Source organism: Sabethes cyaneus, chromosome 3, assembly GCF_943734655.1.
Source record: "Sabethes cyaneus chromosome 3, idSabCyanKW18_F2, whole genome shotgun sequence".
In the NCBI taxonomy this organism is placed as follows: Eukaryota; Metazoa; Arthropoda; class Insecta; order Diptera; family Culicidae; genus Sabethes; species Sabethes cyaneus.
In genome coordinates this window covers 8059322-8078788 of record NC_071355.1, presented here as the reverse complement: position 1 = coordinate 8078788, position 19467 = coordinate 8059322, and the positions used below count along the sequence as shown (strand labels likewise).

General features: G+C 40.5%; 2 protein-coding genes across 2 annotated transcripts in view; one reads left to right on the top strand and one right to left on the bottom strand.

The window, feature by feature from the left end:
• LOC128744376 (uncharacterized protein CG43867) overlaps positions 1-2307 on the top strand; it is a 146122-nt gene extending 143815 nt beyond the window's left edge. Inside the window, exons 15-16 of the mRNA XM_053841349.1 lie at positions 41-677; positions 781-2307. Coding sequence (XP_053697324.1) covers positions 41-677; positions 781-976 — 833 coding nt within the window. The 3' untranslated portion in view covers positions 977-2307. The remainder of the gene's footprint in view (positions 1-40; positions 678-780) is intronic.
• Positions 2308-2429: 122 nt separating this feature from the next.
• Positions 2430-3721, bottom strand: LOC128743006 (protein arginine methyltransferase NDUFAF7 homolog, mitochondrial). The gene has a single exon (XM_053839507.1). The coding sequence runs from the start codon at positions 3699-3701 to the stop codon at positions 2430-2432; it is 1272 nt and encodes a 423-aa protein (XP_053695482.1). The 5' UTR covers positions 3702-3721.
• Between the last annotated feature and the right edge of the window lie 15746 nt (positions 3722-19467).

Below are 19467 nucleotides of genomic sequence, written 5' to 3'. Positions count from 1 at the left end.
TTTTGAATTCAGTTAATTTCAAGTTTTATTCGTTTTTTAGTGGTGCAAGGGCGCTTCCCGCTGTCTCGCGAGTTAGCTCTGGAGCTGTCTTCTCTGATGGCTCAAATAGATATGGGAGATTACGCAGCGGACAAGTCCAAAACGAACTCCCTGCAGGCGCTGGATAAGTTTTACCCGTACCGCTACAGGGACGCCTTGACACCGGATGGTCTGAAAGAGCTGCAGGAGCTTCTAGCGGGCAAATGGTCTCTGCTCAAGGGACGCTCCGTCGTCGATTGCGTGCGGATCTACCTGACCTGTGCTCGCAAGTGGCCCTTCTTCGGCGCTGCGCTGTTTCAAGCTAAACCGCGCCATTCCGATCAAGCGATGGCTTGGCTGGCGGTGTCGGAGGATGCCCTCAGCGTGCTGGAACTGAGCTCGATGGCATCGATCGCTCGCTATCCGTACAGTTCGGTAATGACCTTCGGCGGTTGCCAGGATGATTTTATGCTGGTGGTAAGTGCGGAGGACACACTCGCTGGCAGTCCCGAGCAGAAGCTTCTGTTCGCGATGAGTAAACCGAAGATTCTGGAAATTACTCTGCTGATTGCGGATTACATGAATGCGCTTGGTCATACGTTGCCCGGAACGCCGCAGATGAATACGCTGACCCGAAACGGGAGCCATCGGAGCATTAGGTAGGTTTGGAAGCTTCAACAAACGACTTTTCTTAATTAAGAATAAGAATTCATCTTCATTAATCGTCCTGCTTTTTCGTCCTTTCTCACATCGCATCGGCAGATCGCGCGCCCATCCGAGCTCGGCCACCGGGACGCCGGCGCACAACACGCTGAACTCGTCGCACGCCAACACGACGCACGCCCACAACACGCTCACGTCCCACTCGCATACGCTCAACTCACACGTCAGCCACACGCTCAGCTCGCACGGCCAGCCGGACATCCTGAAGAGCACGCCCGACCATCAGCGGCGCTGAATCATTCTGGCACACACACACTGACACGCACACAACACAGCTCGACCATTCCGGTTCCACCGGGCACCGAGGGGAAAGCGAGACGGAAAGTCACAGCGAAATTGCGCCGTTTAATGATTTTTGTACAACTTTTTTTTACCTGCTTTGGACCAATTTTTAAGTTAGTATCGATGATGGAGATGCACTTGAGAAGTGTTCCGTCGATTCGAATCATTTAGCTGCTTTTGAAGAAAGAATGTGACTAAAATACGATAGTTATTGATGAGGTTTGTCACAAACAAATTCGTTAAATAACTATCGTTGAAGACACGTAACTTGAAAATGTTCCGATGCATTTTGAAGTTTATTAGGTTAATCTAAATTTAAGCTGACGATTAAGTTAATACAAAAAGCCCAGCCGTTTCCAAACCGGGGGGTAGTTTTTGCTTGTTTGATTGTATGATTTTCAGACGTTTTATTGTTGTAAATATTTTTCCTATCTTTAAAAAAACGAGTCAAAGTCAAACTCCGTACTTTAAAGTGTAGAAAAGGAAGTGCAGCATTTTTTTATCAAAAATTTTATTCGTCAGAGTGTGTTGATTTCCCGTTTGAAAGTTAGGTACTACCCAATTAGTTTATAGAAGCTCTAACCAAAACTAACAAACCAGAAGATCTATCAGATAGTGAAAGTAGCGAGAACTTCTAAGTAGAATAACCATACTATGCTAAACAGTTTCGTAAGTTTGCGAGGAAATACAGCAGATGATAATGTCGAGTGAGTAGACAATTCCAAACTGAGCAGCAGACAGACATAAATAAATAGTAAACTATTGTGATTTTAACGCAATCTAATACAGAAACGGAGACACACAACAATAATAAGCAGAAACAAGGTGAAACTAACAGGTGAAAGCTATACTACCAAACCGAATAGGGAAGCGCTCTAGACAATAGGATAGGTCAAAAACTATATTCAACTGAAACAACAGAAACGGAACAGCAACTAATTAGGACTATTATTCAGTCTGCTCGACTGACCAGTCGTTCGTCATTCGAAACAAAACTAAAAAAAAAGTAACGAAAACATTGCGATCAACACACAATATTTAGAGAAAACCGTGTAACCAATTAAAAACCACAAACTTTTGTTCTTTTTCTAACATGAAAACTCACAGGTGTAACCGAAATAGTGAAACAAAAAAAAAACAACCAGACACTTGCTTCTCTAGCTGAAATAGTGAAGTCACGCGTTGTAGGCAGTCTTAAATCCGTATAATCGCCTCTTACTAAACTAGCAAGTTGAAGAAAACCGATTGAGCAACACGAAGAAGAGCAGAACGCTGAATCAAGAAGTCAAGAAATCAAGAATGACATGAAAATACGAAAATGGTAATTTGATGATTGTTTACTTCCCTACTTCTTTCATTTCTCTTCGAAAAAAGTCCAGTTTTAATTCATTTTTTAGTTTAAATCTTTATTTCTTAAACATCTGTTTCAGTTCCATTGGAAGCAAAGCAAAAAATTTAAACCTACTGCCCATCTGATCGTCATCCGTAAGCATCCGGAACCCATCGGTCAGCCGATGCTTCTCCTCCTCACTACTAGCGGCAGCTAGTAGCACCTCCAGCCGCTCCCGGGCACCTGCCATCTCCAGGAAGGCCCGCTGACTGGTTGGTCCAACGGTGAAAATCTTTCCCGTGCGTTCGCAAAACAACTTCAGCAGTGAGAAATCCACATCCGCCGTCAGATCGGCACAGCCGGGTTCCACCAGCGGATCGTGCAGTTTGTGATGTCGAAAAGCCCGAAAAGTGTCCCCCTTGTCGCCCAAGTGCCCATAGTCCACTATCAGCGCCAGTCCACCGTTCGAACTGAGCCGGCTACCAATCTCCTGAATTACAGCCTCCGATTCGAACGACATTTCCACGTGATCCCGCTCTTTAATCGCTTCCGAACAGTAGCTGTTCAGAAACAATCGCAACATCGGCGTATCGGCTTTCGAAGCAACGAACCGAAACTTCTCCCCCTCCTCTGGGTCAACATCGATCAAAACCTCCTTCCAGGCGTCACCCTCTTTCACAAACTTATGAATCGGCAGTGCATCGAAAAACTCATGCGCAAATATCAGCGAAAACCCCTGCGGAACATCTTCCAACCGTCGGTACCAGTACACCTTCACCCCATCGGCCGTCACGCCCGACCGATAGTAACCCTTATCACCACACTCGGCACTGCTACGACACAACAAACTAGCCTGAACCTTACTCAGCCGTTCGCTCATTTCCACCAGATGCACCGTCAGTCCAGCCGTTACTTTAAACTTTCCGTACACCCTCAGCACATCGCTCATCATCGTACCCTTACCGGGCCCGAGCTCAACCAGCTGGAACGGAACCGGCCGGCCAAACTTGTGCCACTCGTTCAAACTCCACACCGCCAGGACTTCGCCGAAAACCTGCCCAATCTCCGGGGACGTAATGAAGTCACCCTTCCGTCCGAAGACCGCATCTGCGGTCATGTAGTACCCGGCCGCCGGATTCGTAAGTACCTGTTTCATGTACGTTGCAATCGGAATCGGGCCACCGGCAGCTATCCGCGAGCGGAGCTCGTTAGCAAGCTGGAAGCCATCGGCTGGTTTCACATCCGGCGCCGTCGTTTTGCTTGCCGGTGGCAACGGCACTCGTCGAACCGGTTTGTAACTGTACCGTCGAACTTGCTGAGCCAATCGGCCGACAATTCTGGGGTTCATATTTTAATACTTTTTTCAAACCATCGGACTGAACCAGAACCGGTGTTAAAAACAAAACAACTCGTTTGCAAACTAACGAGAAACGTCAAAAACAGCTGTGCCTCTGTGGGCAAACGTGACAAATATGGCGCAGCATGTCATGAGAATGTTGCGCAACATTCATCTGCACGCAAGTCAGTGCGACCTGTTTGCAACAAAAAGCTTACACTGAAAATACAAAAGCACACAATACGGCAAGCATAACTGTTCTTTAATTTGAAGTGCATAAATAAGCTGATAATTTGGTTCTGTTCTTTCCTTTCTGTGTTAATTGAAATCCTTAAGGCCCTCATACACGTACGTACATGTTGGCCGAAAATGTTGGTGAATTCATGCTCGTCGAACACGCTCGCCGGTGTGTGAGTGCCACGATCCACGAACCAAGCTGACAGAAGAAAATGTTCGGCTCGCCGCTCGACCGGAATAACCCTCCAACATTTTGTTCATTACCAACCAGCGGAGTGCTATCCCTATCTTAACGAACGGTGTTTGACAGTCCACTTAACGAAGGGCGCTATTGCAAGAAATCCAAGAAATAGCGCCCGTCTGACAGGTAGATTTGCTGCCAACCTTGTCGAGATGTGCTGAGATGTTGGCAACAAAAACATGGCACCCATCGCAAGCCCCTGTTACCAACCCAACATATGCGTACGTGTATGGGGGCCTTTAGAATCAGCATGAAGTTTTCCACCACGCACACATATAAAGATTTTTTGACATTAGCTGGGGCCCTCGCTGAGGCTGTTTGCAGTAGGAATAATAGCAACAACATCAAATTTTAAACTCCCGGATCTTCTACCCTCTATGCTCCCCTCTCACTCATACAGAAACGAGCCCCAGCTAATGTCATTCCCGTTAGTGACGAATCCGCAAATTACTTCATGGCACCGAATATCACCCTTCCCTTCCCTTGGAGTATCAAATCACAGGAAACACCCAAGAGCTCGTGTTGAAAATTCCGCGATTTGATATATTTCCAAAGAAAATTCAAACAGGCCAATTTTGAGTTCCGGTAGAACCGACCGGAATGTCCAGGTCAGCTCAAAATGAATCCTAAAGTCCGCCCAAGAAATTGTCTTGAAAAATCCTTTGATTTAATACCTCATTTGCCATATTTCCAAAGAAACTTCAAAATGGCCAATTTCGAGTTCCGGTAGAACCGACAACGGATATTCCGGAATGTCTAGATCGGGTCAAAATACTTCCGAAAGTTCACGCAAGGATTCGCGTTGAAAAATCCTTTGGTTTGATACGCCATTTGCCATATTACTGAAGAGAATTCAGTTCCGGTAGAACCGATACCGGAGTGTTCCGGAGTGTGGGGCATGAACTTGCGCTCTACAGGATAGTATAAGATAACTTTTGCGCACTCTTTTGCATATTTCAGAGTTTTATTTCTCATGCTGCTTATGATGTCAAAAAAAATTGAGTGGAAATAGGGCTTATTTCTTATTCTTGTCGTAGTAAGTAAAGGCATTCTAATTTTCATCATTTGTTGGATGGATTTAATGAATACTCCAAAAGTCTTTGTGTTGATTTGTTTAAAACACACTTACCTTCCGATCCGTGAACTTTGAAATCACTGAAAAGCAATTATCAAAGCATATTATTGAAATTACGCAACTGACTTTATTTCTCAAATTCGTCGTACCGTTTTAAAATCCGTCCATCAAAATTTTTCATCGTCCGAACTAAAAATCACAACATAGGACGGCATGACAAATGTTATTCTACAAAATTTCTACAGGTCAGGCAAGTTTTCCTGGCTGTAGAATAACGACAATGCCTTGTTGCGTGAGTTATTTTCATTAATGACGGAAATTAAAACGATTAGTCGACATTTTCTTCTTCGTCGCACGAAAAAACGTAGGAAATTTGGCTGGTAGGCCTTCTTTTTTATGATAAAAAGCATTTAAATAGATCTCAGCTCACTTTGATTGATCGCGTATGATAGACAACAAACTAAAATATTAGGGAATAACTAGTTTTGCATTGTGTGTCATAAAAATGCTGATATTTTGCTGACGTGCGTATACAGTATGCACCACTTTATTGGCGCATATGTTATTCGCAGGTATTTCCACCAGCCACACGGACAGAACTGTGACAGACAACTTATGGAAAAAGTCAAATTTCCCTAACATATTCGAATCCTCAGGCATTTTGTTTGGGCCTTTAAGAATAGCAATGATTTAGCCGGTTGAACGGCATGCAACGTGCCACTTAAAATGTTTTTCGTTTAGTCCTTAGAAACAAATGAGATCGCAAGAAAATCTATTTGTTTTACTACATTTTCAAAAAGGCAGTCAATTTTCAAATTATTAATAAATAATAATTTTATTTCACAAACAAAAGCCAACAAAAATTAGTCGTTTAAGACATCAATTGGAACAATCATTTAACGGCAAGGTCGTTAGAATACATTAGTATGACATCCAATTTCTCACGTTCCTTTGCTTCCTCCTTTGCCCAACATATTCCCATTGTCTCAGGAAAACATTAAAATTAAGCCAACGAATCGGCTTGAAAAAAAAACCATTCCGTCCTTAGGTTGCATGCTGTTTGGGACAAATTTTCGACGCTTCCACTCGTCACAGTGCTTTCAAAAGCTTATATGACGCACTTAAAAGCCTGGTCAACTGAACCGAACCGAAGAATAGCTGTCAACCATCCGGCTCTACTGAAGAACACTGTTTAGGGTGACCACAGGTCCTGATTTACCAGGACATGTCCGGTTTTCGCATGCATTGTCCTGGTGTCTCGGTTCACAACGAAAAGTCATGATTTTCAAAATAAAATCCTGTTACGTAATTGTAGCATACTTTCAAGCAACCGTCTGCTTTGCTGTAGACCCGACGACGAGACTCACGACAGTTGTTTTCCATAGGACATTAAGATCGTCATCGGGGTTGTGAACGTCCAAGTCGATAGGGAACCGGTGTTAGACCGGTGATCAGGTCTATTGCCTGCACACGAACGAGTGTCGTGGAGTCCAAGGCAGCACACGATACAGTTAAACGTGAAGAGCTATGACAGTTAGCGCACAAGAACGGTTACCCGGACAAACTAAAGTGGCATTTCAAACTGTCCTCTGTCTTTTGGACTGTCCCGTATGCTATTGAACATCACTATTGAAGGTGTTATCCGACAAACGAGCATCGAAACCAATGGGACAAACTTAAGCAAAAGTAGCCAACTCCTTGTCTTCGCCGACGACTTCGATTTTATTGCTAGAAACTTTGAGACGGAGGAGAAAATCGACGCTAGTCCCATATTCTGTATTTCGAACGACTTGAAATATTTCGATCGACTTGGCAAATATTTCGTTCGAGTTGTTTTTTCATATGAAGATCTTTCGTTCGAACCGCGGTTTTTTCGAACGAAATGTCAGTTTCGAACGAAACATTAACTCGTTCGAAATACAGAATAGGGGTGTAAAAACGGAGGTAAAAAATCATTGCGCCACGAACCATAAATATTCTAGGACAAAATAACGTTCAGTTTACACTGACAGTGACTTTTGAAGCCGACGAAGTAGTTGATGAGTTCTGTGGAATTTGCCAGCTAGTGGCAAATGAAACACTCGAAGACTGTAGGACTGCCTGCGGGAGAAGAGGCCGATGAACCATGCCAGAAAACCGAAGAGCCCGGTTCATACGAATGCGCTAGTGTGTGTGTGTCATCTCAATAATGCGCCGCACAAGTATCAATGTATGCCGATGCGAATGGAAATAAGGTGCTGCTCAATATCAATCGAGAACTATAGTTAACTCGCAACGGGTAGACTCGCTCGTACCCCGCAAGTTCATATATTTGAAATCTCTAGTCACCACCGACAATAATACGGGTAAGGAGATTCAACGACGCATCCAAGCTGGAAATCGGACCTTCTTTACACTCCGCAAGACATGACTAGATCAAAGAAAGCAAAGAATGGCGCCATCGTACACGTGGTGAAAATAGGCAGGCTACGGTGGACCAGCCATGTCGCAGGAATGCACCACCGGCGCTAGGAAAAAAGAGGCTCAAAGAGTGTTCCAGTGCAGTTTTGATCAACCGCATCAGTTTGTCCGGAAAACCGTTCTCATGCATTATCTACCATAGATGTTCACACTCGACTGTATCGCATGCTGCCCTGAAACTCACGAAAATATGATGCGTGAGCACGTTACGTGATAGCCTGGGCCCCCACAAAACACGCCTGACACTGCCCTACGAATTCTTTTACTATTGGGAATTTACGACGTAACAAAATCTGGGAGAACACAGTGTAAACGGCGTTGATTGTTTATTGTTTATTTAATTTTTTTCTATCTGACAATAATGTCTTAATGAATAATAATTAATTGTTATCTATGACGAATTAACAATTACCAACGACATAATTCTATTCAAAAAATACCTAGTCGGTTCGTCAAATTCAAAGTACTCATGCACAGCAGCCGTGAATGAGCGAATGCATGCTGAAATCGGTTCATTTTATCCAAACACATTTAGAACTAGAACACAAAACATTTAGAGTTGTTCGGGGGCTCGTAAGTAGTTTTGCAATAAACAACGATTGGCGGCATCTATCGGGATATAAACCGTTTCTGAGCTCAATAAATCCTAAGGCACCACGGGACTTGGTAAGGATGCCATACGACAGACGCATTTTCCAAAATCAAACGACCTAGTGCACAATACAGTGACTTCCAGCAATACAGGTCCGAAAAGTCCTTCGTTACTTTGGCAGCAAATCCCAACTGGCGCGTAGCTTCCAAACTAACAATTTGGGTTTTATTACACTCTTATGATGGCATTTAAGACCAAAATTGATCTTAAAGAACACCATAAGAGTGCAATAAAACTCACATTACGCTTTTCCTCTATGCTATGTATTACCTTTGTCGTAAAGTTCAATAACTTTGTAGTAACAGAACTTTTGGGCATATAACCGTGTTGAATCGTGGATATACAATTCTTTTGCAGCATTGAGAAATTGTTTTGCACTACATTTTCAAACCCATGCTGGGTGATCTGCTGGAAAGCTTGGGTATAGAGGATCGGTATACATACTTGGATAATGGTTGGTTCAATGACCCTCCCTTACCTAATTTTCCACTTTTTCCCTTTGCGTCTTGTCCCATTCTGTTTGGATACTATAAACACCTTCATTACTTCATTACTTTCTTCAACCGGAGACCGGGGGGACCTTTCGTCGATAGAAAATTAGCGTCATAAAAAATTAATTAAGTCTAGCTTTATTAGTGTTCAGAGAAAAACGGGGGTTCCAGATTTATACCAACACAAGTTTCCATAGATTAGAGAGTCGTATACTTTATTTAACCCTGGTAGGCGGCGAAGACGGGGACGTTTCTTGTCGTGTCATTGATTTACAGCCGATAAGAACAAGGTTGGGTCTCAGAAGAATTCGAATTGCCCCCTTAGTTCAACCAAGGGTATTATTATTCGGTATAATCATTACCTGTCAGTAGAAGTGATTGCACACTTTAGCACATGTTTAAGTGCGGTTGTATTGTGGAAGGTGCAGCGGACGATATTTGACAAAGTACAAACAAAAAACGAAAAGTGTCGGAGACGCATGAATCACGAGCTACAGGCACTGCTTGCAGATATTCCCAACGTGAATTTGGCGAAAGCCAATAGGCTGCGATGGGCCGGACACGTCGCACCGTGGGATGAAACCCAAATCTAGGTGGACAAAAGTAATTACGCTAAAACCGTTAGTCCTAGGTATATAGTATGTTCGGAGTCAATTTGTTATTTTAACTTTCGCATTTTTTGGTGTATGTGACATTAGAGTGACCATCATAGTAAGCGAGTGCAAAATATAAACTTTTTTATGATTTAAGTTATTTGAATAAAATGTTCAGCAAAGTTAAAGAACATTAAATTTTAAGTTTTTTGCTAAAGAAATAAAAGTTCTATCTCTTATGGTTGACGGGCTGGAGCTATTTAAAGTTTTTTGGTCGGGGTGAACCTAAAACTCCGTTTTGAAGTAGGACTACGTCTTTGTTTACTATACTGGGACTTGGGAAGCACTTTGTGAAAACGAAAATAGAAGTGTAACGTTTGAATGAAAGATTTCAAATGCTAATAACTACTAAACTACTGAACGAAACTGAACAATTTATGTGTCGTTGGATAGATAAAATGACCAGCAATTTTATAGGTGGTAAAAGAGCAATTTTAAGGGGAGCGTAAGAGAAGGGGCTCCTATACAAATGAAGCACAAATTTACCCAAAACTCGAGAACTAATCAAGCAAATGAAACCAAATTTGGAATGTAAGAGTTTCAGAAAGCAAGAACTTTTTCTATGGTAAACTGAGACCCCTCCCCTCTTTAGGAAGGGGGGCTCCCATACAAATGCAATACAAATTTCCTCATAACTCTAGAACTAATCAAGCAAATGGAACCATATTTGGCATGTGGGGATTTTAGAACGCAGGATTTTTTTCTATGGTATAATGAGACCCATCCGTCTTTTACTAGGGGGAGAGGGATCTTTTCTATGGTGGATTGGAACCTTTGCTTTCTTTAAGAAGGGGAGATCCCATACAAATTAAATTCAAATTTCTTCATAATACGAAAACTAATCAAGCAAATAGCACCAAATTTGGCATGTGGGGGTTTTTAAGGCATGATTTTTTTTATTTTAAGGCATGATTTTTTTATTTTATGATAGTTTGAGACCCTCACCCCTGTGGTAGGGGGTTAAGGACTCTCGTACAAATAAAACAGAAATTGGTCATTCATTACCATTTCATCATTTATGATGCACAAAAGTGATTTATAAAAGAAATTTCTATGTCTCAAAGGTTGAAGGCGTTGTACTTAAGAACCCCCGTCTACGTATTTTCAAAGGCCCCATTGCATTAAATGAAGAATTGAATCTGAATATCTGAATATTCTTCTCTTTTAAACATTCACTTCAAGAATGGTACTCACAGATTCTTATAAACAGACGTATGCCAGAAATGCAGTTTACATTAGTCTTTGATCTGATGATCTGATATAGGCCTAGGTCACCCTTTCGTACAACCATTAGGGCTGTAGTTGACTTTGTAGTTTTTTCTTTATATCTCCTTTCGAGTTTATTTCTGACAAAACATGCCTTCTGAGCACTTTCACACGCATAGAAAACGCGCATTTTGTTTGAAGAAATCAAGTCGCTATCTCCTTCGGTTATAAAGCTACAGGTATTTTTCTAAAAAAATATGGTTTTTTCAAATGTCAATAACGTAAAAACTGCTCCAAAGCAGCAAATCAAATGTTGTATAAATTGGCCTCCAAAATTAATTGAGGTCCCATCGGTACAGGTCGGCCCTTTTTTGCTAGACCGTATTGAATATTGAAGTAAAAATTACCGTTTTACATACCAAAATCACATTTTTGACTTAAATAGAATGGATTAGAAAAGCGAAAATAAGTCAAATTGATTGTATTTATCTTAATCAAGTATGATTAATAATGGTATAACTTCTCAGGGCGATTTAAGTTTCTTGAAAACTGGAATACCTCTAATGTTTGCTATTAACAAATCTAAGTACTGTAACATCATACTCACTAATTGTTATCTCTCGAAAACTTTCGTGTATGTCTTTCTCTAACTTGCCTATGTATCTTGGTAATTGGTTCCTGTGCCCCTTCTGACATCATCCCAATCGGTAATATCAGAGAACCAGCTTTGAAATCAGCTACAGTGGAGCCTTGGATCAAAATTTTGTGCCTTGACTACCAAGGGGTCCACTGATTCGAGGTATTTAGAGTGTAATTCACATTTTTTTTTTAACTATTTTCAACCAATCTAGTACAAAAGTTTCAATATTACAAGACCACGTGTTAGTAGTAGCCCGGTTTCAACGAGAATTACTGTTATATTTCCGGCGACTACAGTTAAAATGCTACAGCATTCACATCCCCTAAGATAAAAGGTTTTTCAGCTCGAAAAAAAACCAGAGCCACTTTCATAAGCTGAATATAGATAATTAAGATAAAAACAAGCATTTAGACTTATTTTCGTTTTTTTAATCCATTCTTTTTTCGTCAAAATTGTGATTTTGGTAAGTAAACCGGTAATTTTTACTTCATTATTCAATATGGTCTAGCAAAAAAGGGCCGACCTGGACTGATGTGATCTCAATTAATTTCGGAGGCCAATATATTACTAAGCATTTATACAAAATTTGATTTGCTGCTTTTGAGCAGTTTTCACGTTATTGACATTTGAAAACCCTATTTTTTTTTGAAAAAATTTCTGTAGCTTGAGAACCGAAGGAGATAGCGACTTGATTTCTTCAAACAAAATGTGCGTTTTCCATGCGTGTGAATGTGCTCAGAAGGCATGCTTTGTGAGAAATAAACACGAAAGAAGATATAAAGAAAAAACGGATCTCTTAGGTTCACCCCAACCAAAAAACTTTAAATAGCTCCAGCCCATCAACCATAAGAGATAGAACTTTTACTCTAAGTGCATTGTTTATACTGTGTGAGTCTTTTTATCAGGTGCGCAAAGATATAAAAAATGGAGCCTAAAGAACAGCTCGTTTGCGAAAAAAAATCTGCACAAGTACATCAAAAATAAGAATCTATCACATCGTGCCATCAGTAAAAAGTTGGTAATCCCGAGTTTTACGGTTTCTTGCGTCATAAAACGGTTCGAAGAACATCGGACTGTCTATCGTAAGTCAAGATGAGGAGAAAAAAGGCGTCCGTTTACTGCTAAGGATCACACCCGCGTAGTTGGGGCCTTCGACGGGAAACCGAACTCCTCCCTTCTAGAATCTGAATCTGAGCAAAAGTTTCGTGCAGAAAGCCAAAACTCGAGCTGAATTACGTATGTTCAAGGTTTAGAAGGTCCCCAAAAGAATACGGCTGCGAAAAGCCGTGCCCAGAAACTACACGACCAAAAGCTGACGAGACATCGGTGACGATACCTACGTGAAAGCAAAATCCAACCAGATTCCGGAGAACCAGTATTACACTGCAAAGGATAAGCTTCATGTTCCAGAGAACCTCTGAACACAGAAGATCGAAGTCGAAGTTTGCCAAGAAATTTTTGATTTGGCAAGCAATTTGTTCATGCAGAAAGGGGAGTACATCTTTCGTGACTACAGATGAATGGACAGGTGTGCTTGAAAGAGTGTCTCCAAAAGTGATTTCTTCCTCTTCTGAAGTCTCACTACTATCCTACGATCTTCCGGTAGAATTTGGCTTCATGCCATTACGCAAAGGCTGTGCTGGAGTGGCATAAGGCAAATAATATCGATTTCGTGTCGAAAGATCATAACCCCTCAAATACACCAGTACTGCGGCTAATCGAGACATACTGAAGAAAGATATACTAAAGAAGAATCTTCTAGAACATTATAAAGTAGTCAAAACAATTGATGAAATGGAGAAAACATGGCTAAATATGTAAAACATGTCGATTTTCAGGTTGCGCAAAATTTCTTGGGTGAGGTTAAGGTCAAAGTTCTGGCATTCGGATACGGGGCAAAATTTAATAAAATAAAGACTTTAAAACTAAGTTTAATTGTTTCATTTGATGCCCTGAAAGTTTGACGGCAACCAGATAAAAACTCGAATTATGCAAATTAATTTTGTGTGTTGCAATTGTAACGTGGACACCCTGTATTTAGTCACCCTTATTCTATGAGTCACGTGACTCAATACGACAATTGTCACTCGGCGTGACTTGGTACGGCGAGTCAAGTCACCTAGCTGACAAAGCGAGTCACCTAGGTGACAATTGTCACCTGATTCGCGGCGAATCCAAAATAGTCACGTCACTCGTCTCGCAGAATAAGGGTGATAGACTTAACTGCTAAGTGAGAGCGCTACCGATGTGATTGAATACTCTTACAAACTACTCTTCTCTAGGCTCAGCTGTTCTGATCGAAATTGAATTACACCGTTTATCGCTATCACTAAAGCACAAATTTAACTCGAGCCGCAACAAGCATATCCGCGTAAATTCCGAAAATCGCGTAAAAACCAAGTAAATTCCGAAATTAGTGTAAAAATAGTCGCGTAAAAAACTAACCGCGTGAAAAGCGTCTTCAATGTAAATAATCTAGTAATAATTTAACACTAAAAAAATTTGGCTGTAAACCGCATTTTTTCGACAATTGTGCGATCGAAATAAATCACGTTTATATTTCCGTTATTTGAATCACCGTCCAATTAAAACTGAGGGGTTTGTTGATATTTTTTGCATATGGACGATATAAACCCTGATGATTAAGGCCAGGTGATTAATTAATTTATTTTGCAAGAATTTCTTTGTTTTTTTTTCAGTTTACATAGACAATTTTAAAAGACGAGGTATGATGGCATACTGATAAAGTAAACCTAAAGTGCCTGGATATAGAATGATGACGCTATCAAAATTGAAATAACGATTATCTATCAATGTGGTTCCAATCGCACAAGTGACCTACCAGACGCGTATAGAATAAAGCAAGTACACTTCAGTTCATTTTTCACGTAATCGCGTAAAAATTTTGATGTATATAATTATAAATGTTTCATTTGCATTCAAGGGTTAGCTATAGGTTACCCTTTCGCTCGAGAATATCGCATTTCATCGCCATGCGTGAAGAAGCGACACCACCAGACCAGGCAAAATAATACACTCTCCCATACATGTTCCGTACACCGTTGTATAGTTCCGTAGGTAATGCATATTTCAGTCGTATTGAAGAAGCTTTGCGCGAATTGTGCTCCGCTTCTCTCGTACGTAATGCGACCGGACTATAGGTACGTACGAGACGACGAAGGCGGATTTGATATCAAAGCACATGCACAGACACCACTGTCGCCATGCGGGATATCAAACGGACGGATCCCGAACGGTTTCCTCTCGCGTTCTCGGCGCGGCACTCACAGTTCATATGCGATTAGACCGATTCACTTGCTGGTAAAGAATCGCAGGAAAAATAATTCAAGTTTTAGCCATTTTCCAGAATTGAACAAAAGTTTTTCACAAAATTTGTCACCGCGTTTGAAAAATCCAAAGAGAAAAAAAAATATGTTTATCATATGACACTGTTTCAAAATACTTTTATCTTGAGTACCTTTTATAGTCCTTTAGCGATGAAAAAATTCACGACAGCGTTTTATACTGTGTTTTTAAAAATATTCTATCCCTCTTCTACTTTTTACTTTTTTCGGTCCCGGCTATCAACATTTTTAGCTTTTTTACTCCTTTTATATCCCATCTGACTTTCTTTTTCGTAATTTTTCACAGTTTGCTTTTTTCGCTCACATTCTTTTTTCCCTTTTGTTTTATCTTGTTTTCCGGTTCTGGTTCCGTTTTTTCTCTTTTGCCGTGTGGGGTTTCCTTTTTTTTGCTAATTCTTTTTGACGCCCATCTTTTTCCATCTTTTTCCAACTTTTTTGTCTTTTTATTCTGTTTTTGGTCCCCTTTTTCGCTTTCCTCTCCGGTTTATCTTTTCTAACTTCCGTTTCTCGTCTATTTCTGTTCCGTTTAACCTTTTTCCTAGGTCGGTTTTTCCGGTTATTCTTTTGTTCTTTTTCTGAAATTTTTTATGAGCGTCTTAATGGAATACGAAGATTGAGATAAAGAAAAACTGTCTCACGATTAAATTTCCCTAATTATTTAATTATTAGTGGAATTAAGTCGTGCAAAAGTTTTTGTTTATTTCAATTTTTTTGCTGTCTCAGTTTGTTACTTAAGCGTCGGAAGGACCACGACAATCGACCCCAGTCCCTGGTCGAACCACTGGGGACTATCCGGGGCTGAGCTCCGAAGGCCTCTTTTTATGGCTAGCTCGAGCGTGAGGTCCGGAGGCTCAAGGTCGGCTCTGGGACAATGTGACACCAATCGGAAGTCCAAACACGGTCTTTTAATTGAACTTGTTATTCCAACTTACTGGATGTGTTTAGTGTAATCTGTACGCTGGGTCGGCCGGCTAATGCTGGATCTAGATCGGTGCTCATTTTCTCGAAGGCGAAGTCCGGTAGTAAGCTTCGCGCTGGGGTTGTTGTCCATTCAATAGGGTGACGAAATCTGTGGGCCAACTTCCTGGCCTAGCTTGGTCAGCGTTACTATCGTTGATACTTGGCCCGGTTGGAAAGGACCGTGGCTTGCTAGCCACGCGGTTGACATCCAGCCAGACAATAATGGGTCCTGGAGGTTAGGGAGGGAGGAACAAAACGAATCTTTCTATACTATATCTGCCTTCGATTTTTATTCTTCTTGTCACTCATACCTGATTCTATCTAATTTTTGTCTTTAACCTTTACGTCCCCGACATCAAAAATGAAGATACTTTCAGTTACACTTTTGGCTCTATCTCCACTGATTTTCAATCGATTTTTATGCAACTAGTCTTAAAAGAACCACATTAGATTGGGCTTTAATGGAAAAATATACTGGTAAATTATGGTTCCATTTTCCTGGAGATATTCTAGATCGCGGTGGGATTTTTGTTGAAGTCATAAGTAACAGATGAAATAAAACTAGAAATCTGCTTAATTGACTGGCAAAAGTTATCAATTTTAATTTTAGTCACTAAAAATGACTTTTACACTATCCTGTAGAGCGCTGGCTTACGCCTTACACTCCGGAACATCCGGCATTACTTCAACCGGGCCTCAAAAGTGACCATTTAGAATTCTCTTCGAAGAAAACATGGCAAATGGGGTATCAAATCACAGGATTTTTAAACACGAGCTTATTAGTGCATACTTGGATGTATTTTGAGTCGATCTGGATATTCCCGAGCTTCAGGAATCGGTTCTACCGGGCCTCAAAAGTGGCCATTTGGAATTTTCTTCGAAATAATGGCAAATGGGGTATCAAATGACAGGATTTTTCCACACGAGCTCTTTAGTGCTTATTTGGATGTATTTTGAGTCGATCTGAGCATTCCGGAATATCCAGCATCGGTTATACCGGAATTCACCGGTAGTCATTTGGAATTCTTTTCGAAAATATGGCAAAAGGGATGTGAAAATGTCCAAATCGGCTCAAAATACATCCAAATGTCCATTAACGAGCTCGTTTTGAACAATCTTGTGATTTGATACCCCATTTGCCATACTTTCGAAGAGAGTACCAAATGACCACTTTTGAGGTCCGGTAGAAGGCGTAAGCCAGCGCTCTACTGGATAGTGTAAAAGTCATTATTAATGACTACAATTAAAATTGACTGAAATTTTTGCGCAGTCCATTAAGCAGATTTTTAATTTTATTTCATCTGTTACTTATGACTTCAAAAAAAATCCCAAGGCGATCTGGAATATCTCCGAAAAAATGGAACCATAATTTATCAGCATATTTTTATATTAAATGCCAATCTAATGTGGTTCTTTTAAGACTAGTTCTATAAAAATAGATTGAAAATCAGTGGAGATAGAGCCAAAAGTGTAACTGAAAGTACCTTCATTTTTGATGTCGGGGACGTAAAGATTAACTTTAACTATCGTTTATCACTGAAGTTCGAAAACAGACACTGAGGAAGCCTGGAAGTCGTAGGCGAAATACGTATCTGTCATTGAATAAAATACACATAGTAGAATTAAATTGGATAAGTTTTCTTATTTTTTATTTTTAGGTATCGTTTATCAGTTCGACTGGCTGCACGGTCAACAATGGACGCGCATTCTACGACCGCTTTGTGTTTTTCGTTATTTAGTGGGTTTTTGCCCAGATAAAATTCGTAGAAGTGGTCAAAATCGCTCTTTTGGATAAGATTTGGAATGAGTGGAGTGAATTTTGCATGATGGGATGCAAAATACTTTTAAAAATTGGCCCAGAAAATATTGATATATATATATATATATAGCATATAATTAGCGCTTGCGATGTTTTCTTTATAAAAAAGTGCGGAACGGGGGGGGGGGGGGGCAGTGTGTTCAGTTCGTGCCACAATTAGCTTACTAGCAAAAAGATGAAGGCGAAATACATGCGATTGTAAATTTGCATGAAAAATGCAGCATTCAGGATAAATGGCAAAATTGCATCAAGGATTCATTTGACTAAGCTAAGTCTAATAATGTTTGTAGTGTATTCTATTGATTTATGTGTTTTATTTGTTTTATCTATGTGAATTTTTCCATCCGGGCATCGCTAATCGTTGCATCGGTGTGGAAATCCTAACGGTAGTGCTTTTGAATATTTCAGTTTTCAATTTTAGGCGTTTCATCCGTTATACCATAAAAAGAAAGTACTAGGAATGTGCAACAATTAACGTTAATGTTATTAATAGTCTGTGATCGATCGGTCAGGCAAAGGAGTTTTGTTTGTTTGCGTTCCGTTTCAATTCGCTTCAATCCTTTCAAGTCCTATCCCAGTTATCCCGAATGCGCAAATTCTAAAGTACTTATTCAAATACCGAGTGGCGATACGTCAGCAAGCAGTAAATATTTTCATTCTCTTTCTACCATATGGGCGCTTCGCCGTTTAGGAGCATAGCGATAGGTATAATGAATTTAAGTTGTTACGTGGTTTTTGAGCCACCGTAAATCTCGCATGAGCATAGTATTTTTCGATATGAATTATGCTGTTTTTAGTCACAATGCTGGAATCTTCACGGGAATATGAAGTCAAGATCTTTGTGCTTTCTCCTGCTTTTCTGGTCTCTTTGGTTTTTCTCTTTCTTTTTAGGATCAAGTATGAACAGGTTAAAAGCCCTCTGATGAAGTCGATAACGCTAACAGGGCCCAATTGCAACGGATTTCTTGGTACGAGAAATTAGTATTGGATGTAGATGTTGTATCACATAATAAAACAAATGTACAGGCATGCAGGTACAGAGGTAATGTTACTTATTTACTTAATACAATAAAATACATTTAAATATAATACCTGTATTAGATAAATAAACTGGAATCGGGAAGAGGGAAGGACCATCAAAGCACTTGTTTGAAGCGGTGTGCCTAGGGAGAGTGAAACAGTCAAGAATCAACTTTATAGGGTTAATCTTGGCCCGATTAACAACACATAGCGGATAATGAGCGGGCTCTTCTCCCCACCTGCTGGAGTCATTCTGCATTAAGACGGTTCATTCAACGATTGACTCAGGTGACTTAGCCCTTGGAAGGAGATTCTCTAAATCCCTGGTACGTGTAAGTGATGTTGCTTATCGACCAATTCCCTTTTGGCCCTTCATACAAGAGTTGGGAAGCATGACCAATCGTTGAATATGTTCAACTCTTTTTGACATAATAGGCTCATTGCTTTGAACGGATGTTCTGCTAAGGCAGATGGTAGTACCATATATTCATATTCATATTCATTATAGCAACATACGAATTGAAGATCCTGACGAACAGTAGTATGCACCGTTCACTCGCGTTTCTATTCCTGTGTGGTATATGGGGTAAAATGTGCAAACGGTAACAAGTTTTCGCTCTTTTCGTAAGTCTTTCAGTTCGTTTTTCATGTTTCTTCTTTCGTTCTTCCTCGTTTTCAGTCCCGCTTCTCCTCTTTTTCTGTCTCGTCATTTTCTATCCCTTGTCGACTTTTTAATTTTTCGGGTCCCAGGTTTCGTTTTTTTTTGTTTTGTTGTTTTTTAACTCTCAAACGGGTCAAATGGGTTATGGTCCTTTTTTCGTTTTTCTCATTATTATTCATTTTCCTTTCACGGTTTTTTCCACAACAAACAGTTTTCTTTAAGAGTAATTTATTCGATTATTGCATAGCTAATAGCCGTGGCAAGCTAATAGCAAGCGCTTGATAAGCTATCATACAAT

Bases quoted from the DNA above. Each gene is read 5' to 3' on its own strand.
- LOC128743006 (XM_053839507.1), bottom strand. From the start codon at position 3,701: ATGAACCCCAGAATTGTCGGCCGATTGGCTCAGCAAGTTCGACGGTAC.